Source organism: Mustela erminea, chromosome 17 (assembly GCF_009829155.1).
Source record: "Mustela erminea isolate mMusErm1 chromosome 17, mMusErm1.Pri, whole genome shotgun sequence".
NCBI lineage: Eukaryota > Metazoa > Chordata > Mammalia > Carnivora > Mustelidae > Mustela > Mustela erminea.
Window position 1 is genome coordinate 62,568,652 of NC_045630.1, and position 14,630 is coordinate 62,583,281.

The following is a 14,630-nucleotide window of genomic DNA, read 5'->3' on the forward strand; positions in this document are numbered from 1 at the left end:
ATAGGAACTAGCCAGAACCCCCCGTATAGAGAAGACACAGAAACCCTCCTCTTCCTGTGAGCCCCTCTGCCTTTCTCCTAACAGGTGCCAGACAACCGGTTGCTTTAATGCCCCCTTTCAACCCCTCCCCCCCAAAAACATAATAAGCTTTGAGAAGAATAACCCAATTCAACAACCCCCATCTCTCTTTCTGACAACAGACTTGATCACAGAAGTATTCTTTAAGAAATAGTGACTTGGGGCACCTGGGTGGCTCAGTTGGTTAAGCAACTGCCTTCGGCTCAGGTCATGATCCTGGAATACTGGGGTCGAGTCCCCGCATCGGGCTCCCAGCTCCACGGGGAGTCTGCTTCTCCCTCTGACCTTCTGCCCTCTCATGTTCTCTCTCATTCTTTCTTTCTCAAATAAATAAATAAAATCTTAAAAAAAAAAAAAAAAAAAAGAAATAGTTATTTTGTTCCAATACTGATTAGTATATACATGGGCTAAACCAACAGATCGCAAACACAGCTTAATGGATGGCAGGGATAAAGTCCCCTTCCCTCTAGATGGCCTCTGGCAGCAGGATGATTGTCCTGGGATTTTTCACCCGAGGCCCTGGCCACCAGCTCATGTTCTCAACGAGGACTGTGAAGAAGGCCAACAGCTCTGCTCATCAAAAACGCAATTTCCCATACACAGAGGCAATAGCACAAAACTGTTTTCTTTCATTGCCAAATGAATTGTGTTTGGTAATCCGAAAGCATCATAAATCGGAGAGATACAGTCCCCAAAAGGATCAGGCGTTAGATACGGGCTGCGATGCAGAGCGCGCCCCGGGTGGGGGCAAACGGGCTGGTTGCTCCTGGAACCCGGGCAAAGGGGGCAGATCCTGGGACCTGCGTTCATAATCTGACCCTGGGGTCTGCCTTGTGGATTGCTCGTTACGTTCCACCAGACCATTTCCTCGCCCTCGAGAAACAGATGCATCCGTGTGCGGTAAACAGCTTCACTGGCAACTCCCCTTGCACTCACACTTCCTGTGTAAGAAAGCCACAGCGGTTCCCCCAGACCAACCACGGGCAGCCTGCAGGCCTGCCGCGAATGACTGCACGCTGGAGGGAAAGAGCATGGCTTCGCACAGACGTCCCTGTAGCCATCGTCACGGATGCTTTCTGTAAAATGGGCCATGACTGCTGAATGGGTGGGGCTGTGGGTGAACTAAAGGGCAAAATATCTATGTGAACTACCTACTTTAAATTCTTTGTCTCCTTGCCATGATTGGCCCCTACTCCTCCTATCTGTCTTACTCTGTTTGAGCTGCTATAACGAAAATGCCCTAGACCGGTAGCCATCAGTCTACAAACGAGAAATTCCCTCCTTACCCTTCTGGAGGTTGGAGAAGTCCCAGAGCAGGGTGCCAGGGGCCTTGGCGTCTGACGGGAGGCCGCTTCCTGGATCACAGAGGGATGGCCGTCTCTCCCCTCGGTCCTCGCAAGCAGAAGCGGCGAGGGAACGCTCTCCTAACTCCATCCACGGGGGTTCCACCCCCATGACCTCATCTCCTCCCAAAGATCGCACCCCCAGAGACCACCTCCCTGATGATTAGGTTTCAACACAGGACCGTTGCGGGGCACAGACATTCCGTCTACAGCGTCTTCTTAATCCATGGCTAAGCCAACCCAAATCCCGCACAACAGGCAGGCCTCCTTCCTCGCCGTCACTCCCTCCCCATGCAGAAGTAATTCCGACTCTGATAACCTTCTGAGAGCCGGCCACTGCCTCCCCCGCCATCACCCCTGCGCCTCCCCCCATTGGCTCATCCCACCCCGCCCCTTCTGGACAAGCCAACTCTAATTACCACGACCTCGAAGCCACTGCTTTTGTCTCTGAGATATCACTGTACTTTCAATCCACGACATCTAATTACAACTTTCCTGAACATTATTGTCTGCAGTCTAGGTAATGTCGTCTTCTCTCCTGAGCCCCAGAAGCTCCCCTAAGGCAGATATCGCTTCTTACACTTTTGTTTTTTGCAGACCTCACAGCACCTTAAAGACTGTCAGTAAATGGTGCAAATGAATGCACTTTGTAAACAGAAGGCAGTACATGCATGGAAGATATTCTTCCTTGCCATGAGCCAGGAAGGCTTGGCTACGATTGATGCTGAGACTTTAGCGGTACCTTCCAGCTGGGGAGAGGGTGGATGGACACTCGGCCCAAAATCCTGATGGGTGTGACCGTGATCAGAGGAGGCTGACGCAACAGCCTTCTGCGAAAGCAAAAAACATCCAGGCCGCCAGTGCTACGGGGACACGGGGCTCTGGGGCAGCAAGTCCATTTACAGGCAGACCTCAACCTGGCTTAAGGTCACGGTTGAAGCTTTGAGGAAAGGAACGCTCAGCAGCTATCGGGAGCGAGTCAGGCGAGGCTCCTGGAAAACAACGACGAAGCCAACACGTAGGAAGCAGGACAGTTAAAACAAAACAAAACAAAAACAAAACCTCACCATCACGTGGCAGGCAAATCGAGGGGCCAGGCTTTGAACCCAGGCAGCCCCACTCCAGAGGTGATCCTCTTAAAACCCTTCCCTGTAACCCATTTCAGGACCTCGCGTTGGAGCCCCAGAAGTCCTTGAGACAACCCCCTCCCCCGGCAGCCCTGCTCCAGGGCCCATGATGCCAGATCCTCTGGAGTTTGGGAGTCGCCCGCCTTCAGCCGGGTACTCTCGCCTCTACCTCCAAATACTCTTCGCCTGCCCTCTTGGTTGGACCTTGGGGCCCACCTGGATTTGACGTTCATTTCATATTTTCGTTTGTCCTCGGTTCCCTTCTCAGTTGGTCTAGAGCCAGCCCTACTCTGCTTCAACGATAAAAATCCAGTACCTCAAGGGATCTGCTTGTTCAGGAAGGAATCTGAAAGCAGAGAAGGCATCGCAAGTGGAAACCCAGGCAGTTGGCGGGGCAAATACAGCCTGGTTATAAAAACACTTCATGGGCCCATGGAGGCCTGGGTTTATCGCAGGCAATACAGAGAATGACCTGTGACAGCACAGAGAATGCAAACCCCTCCCTTTCCTTCTTGCTCCCCTCTGTGCAGTGAGTGACTGAGATCCAGCCGCCTTCTATCAAGGTGGGCTCCAGAACAGCCATGAGGGGACCCTGTCTGCAGACTGCACCAGTCAGGCCAGATGGAAACAGCACAGCCCTACCAGCAGGACCTGACTGGGGTGGAGGGGATAGGGGTCCTCCTGAGGGAGAAGGGATAAGACATTGCCAGGCTCCAACTGCAGACACGGAAGGAGACTTGGCATACAGACTACACAGAACATGACCGGCACCAAGTCCAAAACCTAGTGCGCTGGACTGAATGCTTGTGTCTCTCCAAAAGGCACGTGTTGGAGCCCTAACCCCCAATGAGATGGTAGTAGGAGGCAGGCCTCTGGGAAGTCATTAGGTTTAGATTAGATCCTGAAGGCAGAGTTCCTCACCACAGGATGAGTGTCCTTAGTCCAAGAGGAAGGAACACCAGAGCTTCTCACCACTTTGTAAGGATACAAGGAGAAGGCAACCATCTGCATCTCTCACTGAGAACGGAATCAGCTGGTGCTCTGATCTAGGGTCTCCCAGCCTCCACAACTGGGAGAAGTAAATGTCCATTGTTTAGGTCACCCTGCTGGCTCTATGACATTGTTGTGGCAGCCTGAGCTGACAAAAACACCCTGTCTGACGAAATATGGAAGTCTCAGGCCCAATCCACACCAGAATCTGCTTAGAAGGTTTCATCCCAGCAGGTCCAGTGGGAGAAAACGGAGGAAGACTGTGCTTATTAGTCCTTAGTGCTGGACGGGGGTCCTGGAGTTCATTCATAATGATATGCATAATACCAAGTGAAAGGATCTTGCAGCTACAAGGGCAGAACATGAAAGGGAAAGCCGGTCAAGTGCGTGAACCCCTCATCATGACGGGCAGCCCAGGGCGCGGCATACGACAGAACGGCTTCAGGTGCCCTCATCAGAGGGGGAAGCGCACTCACCAAAGGTGGTTCTGGCCGGCTTGGTCTCCATCTCCACGTGCTCAGCACGAGGGTGGGGGACCACTCAGTAGAGACTGCCGTCTCCGCCAGGGGGGCGCTTGGAAAGCGGAGAAGGGTGGCTATTACTATTAATACTTTGTAAGTGAATAGTAAAAGGAAGGAATGTCCTATTCTCTTCAGTGCTAAGGGCTGCATGCCAGAGGTAGAAAAGAGATCCAGGAGAGAACCTTTATTTCTATTCTATTTCTATGAATGAAATGGTTTTACGATTTTTTGCACCAGCACTCTTGTGGGAGAGATGTGTAGACATCACCTAGCAGTCCAGGATGAGTAAGTTGTCCTGGCCCTGACCTCTCCCAGCCGTGTGACATTAAACAAGCCATTCTAGACCTCTAAACCTCGGTATCCTCATCTTAACACGGAGATAACTGTTTTTTCCTCGCCAATCTCCTCGGGGTGTTTTGAAGATCACGTAGGAATACAGATATGAAAGCGTTCAGTAACCCATAAAGTACCATGGAAATAAGGGGTTTACTTTCACGGGTACCGGAAAATCCTAACACCATCCCCTCCAGTCTGAAGATATTTCCAGTAGGGTGAGCCTGTGACTTCTTTCTCTGACCAACCCCTCGGGATGACCTTTGGTCTCTGCCCCCCTAGGATCCGTGATGTCTAGGGCTCGGCTGATTCAGACCTGTGTTTCTTCATTTTCCCCAGTTTGTTAGAGTTAGTACTTTTGCTCCCCTGAAGCTATGGCACACTGGGTGGCTTTGAAATTCTGGCAGCATCTGTAAAAATTTCTGCCTATTTAGTTGGCATCAAGTTCTTAATGGTACTTAGTGGTTCAGAATTAATTTCCCCACCACAGAATTATCCAGGACATTCCATGCCTATTTATAGCTTTCTCAGGCCTCCTTGACTGCTGGTTTTTACTCCAAGTCCCTAGGCTATCTCTTTTAACAGGAAAAAGGGTTTTGGTGGCAATTACCAAGGTCCAGCTTTCCAACTCAGCAAAGAAACGATGACCTTGGCAGAGCAGAGCAAAGGCAAGGACCAGGGAAAGAAACTATGTGCATACCTCAGCCACAGAACCGACTGGAACAGTACTGAAAACACAAAGACACTAAGGCTCTCCCACCTAGAGGTCAACATCCCTTCCCCCCTTGTTCATGCGTAGGTCATGACCCCCCAAAACCTACACTTGATACAATGAAGGGGGATCTGCTTCTAGAAATAAGCATTTCAGGGACCCAGAAACAGCGCCATCTCATGTAAAGGTACAACCTTAATGAACTGAGAAGCAGAAGTGGAGACTGACTGGTGACAGACAGGTTCAAGGTGAATAAAACCTGACACGCGTTGAAAGGTCCATCGGGTGGGGAAAACGGCTCATGGTTGGAACCTACAGGTGCCCAAGTATTATTTTCAGCTCCGATCACTTGTGTCACTGTGCCCCGGGCTCCCAGTATGTGAAACACTGACAGTTATTCAAGCCCCTCTCTGCACCCTGCCTATGGGTTCCCTGAGCTGAGCTCTGGAGGAGGTGGACAGGAAACTCCTGAGAACTTCGCACGTCTGTCGCTTCGCCCCCTAGTGGCTGGTGTCACACGTTTTGAGATCAGTATGGAATCACTCCACATTCCCTTAAGAATGCCAACCAGTTGGGAAGTTTAGGGCCCAAACATAAGCAGATGTATAAGAGCTTAGTGTCCTAAGGCAACTTAAAAATGCCAGAAGATTTTCCAGGAAAAAAAAAAAAAGATGCCAGAGAGGCTGGGCTGACAAAAGTAGAGAGAAGTGGTGGCCCTTAGAGCTTGTGTTCCCTGGAGGACAGTGGTACCCCTTTCCGGGGATCCGCAGCCCCTCTCTGACCTTCTGAGGACAGCACTGATTACTCACTTACACCTTCCGTTATTGTAGCTGATCAACACTCCAGCGGCCAATCTCCCAAGAAAATCCCTCGAGGGAGGTATGCTCCCCTCTTCCCCCTGTATAACTTTAATGTAAAATGTGTCATATACTATGATCATTTTCACAGCATTTATCTGTTCAGTTAATAAGCATATATTATAATAGTCTGTTGGGGTCCAAAGAGGTTTGCCGGAATTCCTCAACGAATGACTTTAGATAGGAACCCCATTTATTACACAGACATGCATACCCACATCTGAGCGACTACAGGCTTTGGTGTTGCCCCTTTCCACCAAGTACAACTGCAGCTTTAAGACAGAGGAGAGAATTAGACAGAAAATGAAAGAAAAAAGAAAGAAGGTGGGGGGAAGGAATGACATTTCCCCCTGCCTTTGAAGTGTCTGAACATTTACCAGACAAATTGGGGAAAGTACAAACTGTGGGTAGCCCCAAAAGCCAGAGTGAGTGCCTGAGGAAGGTCCCCAGATCAAAACAAAGATAGAAGTCTGTGTGTGCCTCTGTGCGGATCCATGTTTGCAAATAATCACACGTACACACAAGAGGTCCCGGCACGCTTCTGCACATCTACGCGCAGCAGAGACATACGTTCCCAGAGATGAGGCACATATCTCTTCACAAATACAATTTAGCAGGTATAGGAATGCTGATCAGCAGCAGCTTAAGAAGAAGGGGGAGAAAATCCTGTGGAAATCATTAATACTCCAGGAACCTCTAAGACTCAACCTGAATGCAGACACTTAAGCTCTCAGCTTTGCCATTAAAGCCAGGGCCTAAATTATTGATCTCTTGCCTCTATCAGCATAACAGTCACGTCCCAGTATCGAGATCTAAGTACACTGCGGTCCCTCTGCTGCAGCCACTGAAATAATTAGGAGAAATTCTCATTAAAGGAGAGTGAAAGGTTCAGAGACAGGCAGAGCAAAGGGTCCGGGAGGGTGTTTAATGTCTTCCTCGGGGTCGAGAGATCACGGGGATCAAATCCCCGAGCAGTGCCCACAGATGACAGCTTATCAAAGGGAGGAAGTATAAACAATTCACACATGCAGTGGCCCTCTGCGGTGTGTTTACATCTGTGAGTGTCTATGTCGAGTCGCAGGCAGGCTGTCCCTGCTCACGGGGCCGGGGGGGGGGGGGGGGGGGGGGGAGGTGAGGGTTGGGGGGTGGATCGTGGGGCTGGAGACTCCGCATGTCGACGGGGGAATCGATCATTGAGGGCAGAAAAGAAAAAGGAAGGGAGGAAAAAAAAAGAAAAACAGAGTAAGAAAAATACATGAAAAATAAATAAAAAGAAACATATTAATAATGAAAAATCCACTGTGGACTCTCTTCAATTTAATTTATTCATTCTTTGAAAGTACAAGGGAGTCTGGGGAAGAAAGGAAAAGGTGAGGCATATGGGCAAGCCAGCACTTTCTGATGAGCTCCCCGTTGGGCTGGCATGAGTCACAGGGATCACACACACCCGGATTCAGACGCCCAGACGCCCAGAAAACCTTCTCCTCCCCATGGCGATGGCGGAGCGGCTGTCCATTGATTCGAATGCAGATTTCACCCGCTTCTCCCACCCTCCCCCACCTCTTACAAAAAGAAAAAAAGAAAGAAATCAGCCTTTCACACATGTTCCCAGAAATGGCCCAGACTTACGAGGAGGGAGCAAAGAACAGCGAACAGCCTTTCAGAAACCGCACTGGCGGAGGGACAGGGTTACGACAGGGGAAATTAAACATGAAGGAGGTGGTAAAGCCGTGAAGGGAAAGGGCAGGCGCGTGTAAGCCCCGCACGCGGCTCCAGGCAGGCAAGGACGGGACGGCGGGGGGGGGGGGGGGGGGGGTGGCGGCGCAGGCACACGCGTGCAGGCACACGCAGACACACGCGTGACGCGCCCCCAAAGTTGGCCTATATTGAACGTCGGCGCGCAGTCATTTAAAAGAAAAATTCCATCTCACACGGCTAATCAGAATTGTTAGCGAGACCATTACCACAAACACGGGGAACATCTGAAATTGATTATTTTTACTTCATTCCATTAATGAAATCCTCCAGCGACCAAGCACGAGCCCTGGAAAAATTTCTACAGAATAAAAAGAAAAAACAAGAGTAGAACTTCACGGACTTCAGAGAAAGAACGAGCGAGCGAGCGGTCTCTCTGTGTATGTGAAATGTATACGTATTTACTTTGTGATTTCTGTCGGTGCAGAATAATTGAGCTGGGCTGAATCTGTTCCCACCATTTTGTGCGAGGGAGATATTAGCATGGACCTCACATCCCATAAGGAGCGCCACATCATTAAATGTCTTGGGCTGGCGCATAGGGAAGAGAAATGCGGGATGTCACCGGCTGATAGGGAAGAAGACTTGATGTTATTTATTAGGGAACACTTACCAGAAACTGCATTTTCTCCATTTGCATTAGATACGGCACCACCGCCTTTGCAAAGTGCACACAGGCGCGCGGACACGGGCAGAAAGAGATCACTCCTTGGGGTCCTCCCCCCATGCTTTGTTCCCAGTCCCCTCCTTCTCACCGGCACCCAGGCCGCGGTTTCCAGGCTGCCTCGCCCCGTCACTTGCTGCCCCTCTCTCTGCCATGCTCCCCACCCCGGTTTTCTGCCCCAGACTGGCTTTGTGGCTCTGAAAGCCCCCGTCCGTCCTGCGCTGTCCACACGTCAGTGTATCCCGCTTCAGCCCCATCTTCCCTTCAGTCCTGACCCCATGCCTCCCGCGGGCTGGCCGCGGAGATACCAGGATGCGTACAGGGAAAGGCCACCGTGGCAGTGCTCCTAGGTGGAGCTCCCCTAAATTCATGAATTACAGGAGTCGCACAGGGTGGGGGAGCAGAGGGGGACAGCTGACACATATTTTTTGATGAGAGTAAGGGGAAACGGAGTTCAAGCTTCCAGTGGAAGTGCTGAAATTTCCCACCAGGGGATTCTCCTGGAAAGGGCTGTGTGGAAGCGTAATTGTCAGCCCCCCCCCCACACACACACATACATACACACACACACAGACACACTGCCCACCCCTCCCCCCAGGTCCCTCCCCAGCATTTCTCCTAGTGGCAATCATCAAAACAATCCGGAAATTTGCTTGAAAGATGCAAGCCTCAGGCCATCAGCTCTAAAAGAGGTCCTAGGCTATTTCCCCTAGATCTCCCTGAGGGTGTGTTACGGTAAGGGAAGAAAACCAAATTTGCTGTCCTGGCAGCTCTTAGCAGTCCACGCTTTGGGGCCTCGGTCACTTGAGGGCACAGTCGGGCTTCCTCTCTTGACAGACTGCCCGTCGCTTCTCGGCCTCATACTCTGGAAGCAGTCAGAGAGGCAAGAGGAAGTGTCTCCAGCCCTCTGGAAGGGCAAGCTGGCCATCCCGTCTCCAACCCTACAGCAGCTTTAGAAGGCAAGGGGGGAAGGCTTCCCGAGGCCCACCCCAGGAGGGACCAGGACGAGCCCCAGAGGTGCCCACGCACAGCACAGCCAGCCAGGTGGGCGGCCGTACTGAAGGCTGCGAGCTTCTGTGTGTGTCCAGGGACAGTTGGGGGAGAGAGCGGATTCCCCAGGGCAGGGATCTGCTTTGCGAACTTAGGACAGGGCGGCAGGGTCGACCCCCCCAGGCTGAAGGTCCGAGAGACAGTGAGGCTACTCCACGGATGCCCGCTTCTGGAAAGGCCATCCCTACCTGAGACTGCTTCCAGGGAGGCGAAGGAGAAGGAAGGGAGGATTCCCGGGAACCGAGTTCTGCTCACCTGCCAACAGCCACCCTCGACTAGGAGAGCCTGCCCTGCCCCCCCATGTCCTCTGTGCACTGATTAGGGGGCACCCCTCACCCCGATCCCTTGTCGCCGACTCCCTAATGCAGCGGCCTCTCCCCCACCCAAAGAAAGTGGCCGAGTGTAATTATGCAGAAAGCACCACTGGAGCTATATCAATAAGACAGACGTCTGTTGTATCATTCTCTCTCAGTAAGGCATTTCTTCTCCCCAATTGCTCATATAGAATCATAGCCTAATAGCATCCCATTAACATAATTGCCAACACAACTAGTGTTCCGTGTCTCAGAGCCATTTACTTACTTTACCATAAAGAATACCAAAACAGCCCTAAAATCACAAAGAGGAGGCAAGAAGATGGGTGGGTGTTGGGGAAGGCGAGAGGAAAATTGTACCCCTTTTATATTCCCTTTGCTCCCCAGAATGGGGTTCCAAGATGATAAACACAGGAGCGCCTCTCTCATCTGCGGGAATCGTAACGCAGAGCCTTCCTACCAGACTCCCAAGCAGACGTGTGCTAAAATCTAAACGGATTCTGCCAGGCGAAATGAAATTCCCATTATTTTTAATTAATCCTTAATTAAAATATATTACTCCGCAGATTCCGCAAATCTCTCTTAATATGCAAATGTGGCCCATTCAAGGATATTTACATATCATTAATTAAAACGGCACATTCTTTCAGTCTAACAAGCTGAGGGGCTGTGGCTGCTGCCACGTTGGCGCGAGGAGCCCGTCCTGGCGGTGCCAAGCTCATCTGATAAAAAGACGTCAAGTGTTGGCCGCGCTGGGGGAAGGTAAGGCAGAGGGGGAAAGAGTACATTATCCTTTGACACTCTCTAGCACAAGGACTTCAAATATTATCTTGGGGCCATGGCCAAGTGATTTTGGCAGAGCTCTGAGGCTCCCGGTGATCTACACCTACTAAGGATCATCTCGGGAACAGCTCGGCTGGGCCTTGGCCGCGAGGCTGTGCGTTTCTCACTCAGACAACCCCGACACTTGGCAGGGGCGGGCTGGGTGCAGGGGTGCTGGCGTGGGAGAGGACAGAGGATGGGTCCACATGGGCTGCTTTTTCACTATAGAGGGGAGACCTTTCTGAGCCTCCGAGGCAATTCCCTGTCCCACCAAGACACGATCGGGTGTGGTGTGGAAAAGGGAACGGGACACGGGATACCAGTCCAAGTTCAAGACCATGGAGCAAAGGGCTGACTGTTGGGAACAGAAGATAGGAGGTGGTGACAATGAGACAGTTCTTGACGAAGAAAACGGAAAGGAGGAGGAGCTCACCTAGGAGAAGCGAGAGGAAGCAGACATCAATCACCATCTCTGCAGACAAGCCCTATCAATCAGGGAGAGATCTGCAAACAGCACTCCACCCATTCTCAGGGCGGGCAGCCGGCAGCCGTTTGCAACCGGCCAGAAGGACAGCCTGCTGGCTTCCAAGTCTTTCACTGTCCGGACAGGCCAGGAAACCACATGCAGGGAACGCAGACTGCATTTACAGTAAGCCTTGTTGTCTAGAAGCCCCCGGGAGCCCTCCCAGAGGAGGATCCCGCTCGTGGAGATGGGGCTGCCGGCAGCCGCCTGGGCCCTCTCCCAGGCTAATGACACACTCTCACAGAAGTCCTTCAGATCTGTGCCTCAGCAAACTTACGCTGACGATATACCATAGACGCGTGGTCATTTTAATAGCCGAAACCAAGCACATGAACTCTGCATACCAAGGGTCTACCATGCTTCAGTGAAAACCTTCTTATCGGTTTATGACAGAGGTCCTGTCCATAAGATGCCTGCGGCCTGAAGTGGCTACCCATCGGGTCTGAGACACAGCGCAGGGACCATGACCCAGTGGTCCAGTCTTGGCCCAAATGTCTTCTGTTTCTCTGTCCTCAGCTATCCCAGCAGAGTCCGAGTTACTGCTCTGGCAACATTTATCTTTTCAGATTACAAACGTCTACAAGGCAAAGGCCTTAGCCTCAACACTTGCATTTCTTTTTTTCTTAGTTCACTGCCATTAAGGACAGAAGCTACACACACACACACACCCCATACCCCACCCCCAACCCCCTACCCCCCAAGAGAAAGGTGCAGTGGGCCTGAAAAAGCCTCCAGGGGCAGAGTGGGCCTGGGTGGCAAGCAACGAAGCTGGCCAGGAATTACCAAGAGCGCTAGAACCCTCTCCAGACCAGCAGGAGTTCAGGCTCTGTTCCGAGGGTGTGGCCTAGTGCTTAAAAGCAAATCCAGGATCAAACCTCAGGTCCACCCAGGACAAGCTGTGTGATGGAGACGAGTTACATAAAATCTCCAGATCTCAGTTCATTCATCTGAGAAAAGGAGGATCAATATCTTCCTTTACACAGTTGGGGGCGGGGGCACCTGCGTGGCTCAGTCAGTTGAGCAACTGACTCCTGGTTTTGGCTCAGGTGACGATCTCACGGTCATGGAACGGACCCCACATCAGGCTCCTCGATCCGCACGGAGTCTCCTTTGGATCCTCCCTCTCTCCCCCTGCTCATGCTCATACACACGCTCTCTCTTAACTAAATAAAATCTTTAATAAAATAAAGAGTCTGTGAAGTAGTTTCAGTGAGATAACCTACAAGACCCTCCGCACATAATCAGGACTGACAAAAGGTAGTGATTATTAAATTATTACCTATTGCTACTTTTTTTGGGTGGGGGCAGGACTTTAATCTGAATTCCCCTCCATTTTATTTTATAATTTTTTTTTAAAGATTTGATTTACGAGCGCCTGGGTGGCTCAGTTGGTTGAACATCTGCCTTCAGCTCAGATCATGACCCCAGGGTTCTGGGATCGAGCCCCGCATCGGGCTCTCTGCTCAGTGGGGAGCCTGCTTCTCCGGCTCCCTCTGCCTGCCTCTCCTCTGCTGGTGTTCTCACTCTCTGTCAAATAAAAAACAAACAAATAAACAATCTTAAAAAAAAAATCCAGGATCCTCAGGAATCTTCTTTCTCATCCGCATTCCTTATCCTCTGTATTTCTCTCAGGCCCCCTCCCCGCTATCACTCGCCGATCCTCTGTGAAACCAGCTGAGGGACATTTCTATTATTGGAATAGTAATAACGCAAGCCCCACAGTGCCACGAAGCTTATCAAGCTGCTTATCGGCCAGAATCTGTTATCAGGCGTCTTCAAGCAGCTATCATCATTTCATTTTTCTTTCTCAGACTAATCTGAGAAACGAACACACGAGGACATTAGAACAACATAAGCATTAGCTAAGTATATCACGGAATCTTTGAAACCTGAGGCATATTTATATACAAAAGCATCAAATAAGAATAATGATACTGATGGACCTAAGTCCCCTTCCAGCATTCAGAACGTGTCCACTGAATGCAGAAACGAGAGAGCCTCCTCTCCTTCCATCCGGCGTTGGAAGCCACCGGGAGAGCGCGGAGCTGTCCCTGCCCCGGCGCAGCCAAGAGGACCGCAGAAGGGAGCCACCCACGCTAGACGCACACCCCAAGAAGACGGCCCCTAGGGACCCCTCTAAGGGTGAGGCGTTCACGGGACAGCGAATGTCACCCAAGAGGCACATTCCCGAGCTCCCCGACGCCATCCATCCCATCCTAGAGTTGCTCCAAACAGAATCCCATGTTTTATGTTGTACTGCTGTTGAATGTTTTTAGGACGTTACTTCCTACATGAGCAGTCCACCTCCCCAAGGCCAAACCACAAGACTTCAAACCCTAGAGAACCTCGCAGCTCGATGCAGGCCGATCAAATGGGTACCAACAATCTCATGATGAAGCTTAGATTTGAACAAGCAACAGCTGAACTCAGAGGACTCGGTCTTTTGGTAACCACCGCGATGAGGCATGCGGCTTTCCCGGGGTAAAAGTGACCTGGCTGCAGGGGCAGAGGCAGAGCACGAGCCCCCACGGTGACGCTGGACGCAGCGGACACAGGCCGTTGGGCTGTCCAGACATTCTGCGAGCTTACCAGTGTCCCTTGCATTTTTTTTTTCGACCTTCGTGTTTTAAACCCAAGATCATTTTAAAAAACTTTTTATTCTACTCAAGAGTAGCCAGAGTATATTAATTTTAATGATCTAAAAATTCCAATGTAAATGACATCATCCATTCCTTCTGCCTGGTGAGACGACCGTTTCCTAACCCAACCACTCACAGAATTCATTATGGGATTGATACTTCACTAAGGAAGGGTCCCGGTCCTCCCCTTCCCCCACTTATCCCGGAAGGTCTCCTTTCTAAGATGCTACAACACAGATTCTGAGTCCGTGCCATTGTGAAGCTTGAGAACACTGGAGAATGACACCAGGGCCTGTCTCTCACAACGGGGGTTCAACTCAAGCCAGAAACCCTAACGCACGGAGCCGCTTGACAGCGTCACCCGTGTAGGCATGGCTGCCACCTGTTACCAAGAGCAACCTGAACATGGGGCTGGCGGGACAGGCACTGTAAGAGAAGACACAGAGCCTTAAAAGGACACCTGGACAAGGTCCCCAGCTGGCTAATGTCAATGTCCGATCCTCCTATGGAAAGGCTTCATCATGTGTAATGGGGAAACTCACACTTTCTGAGCCCCATGATCCCCGTCCATCGACTTCCGCGGAGACATCCACGTCCTTCTCACTGACATACAGCTGCCTCCCTTGGTTATGTGGATTAATACGAGTAACTCAATATATTCACCACATGCAAAGCGGCTGCCAGTTTCTGGCTGACGAAGCCAGTGTTTGTGCTGCTCGTTCAGGATTTACCCGTCACCAACGGGGAGGCTGCCTGAAACCCCTTAACCAAACCACCAGGTCCCATCCAGCAGGTGCTCACGTTCCCGCACACAGGACCACCACCTCTAACTTTCTTCAACGCTCGGCTTCCGGGAAGAGTAATTAACTTACCCATCATCTGATTAGTCATAGCTGCACTAT

The 14,630-nt window shown here is 51.0% G+C and overlaps 1 protein-coding gene across 5 annotated transcripts in view; it reads right to left on the reverse strand.

The window, feature by feature from the left end:
• Positions 1 to 14,630, reverse strand: part of PBX1 (PBX homeobox 1) — a 280,517-nt gene that overhangs the window by 171,833 nt on the left and 94,054 nt on the right. The window contains exon 1 of one of the 5 annotated variants that reach the window (XM_032319342.1): positions 1,365 to 7,040. The exons of the other annotated variants lie outside the window; for them this stretch is intronic. Within the exon in view, the coding sequence (XP_032175233.1) occupies positions 1,365 to 1,533 (169 nt within the window). The 5' untranslated portion in view covers positions 1,534 to 7,040. Of the gene's footprint in view, positions 1 to 1,364; positions 7,041 to 14,630 lie in introns of those variants that run through there. 5 annotated transcript variants of the gene reach the window in all.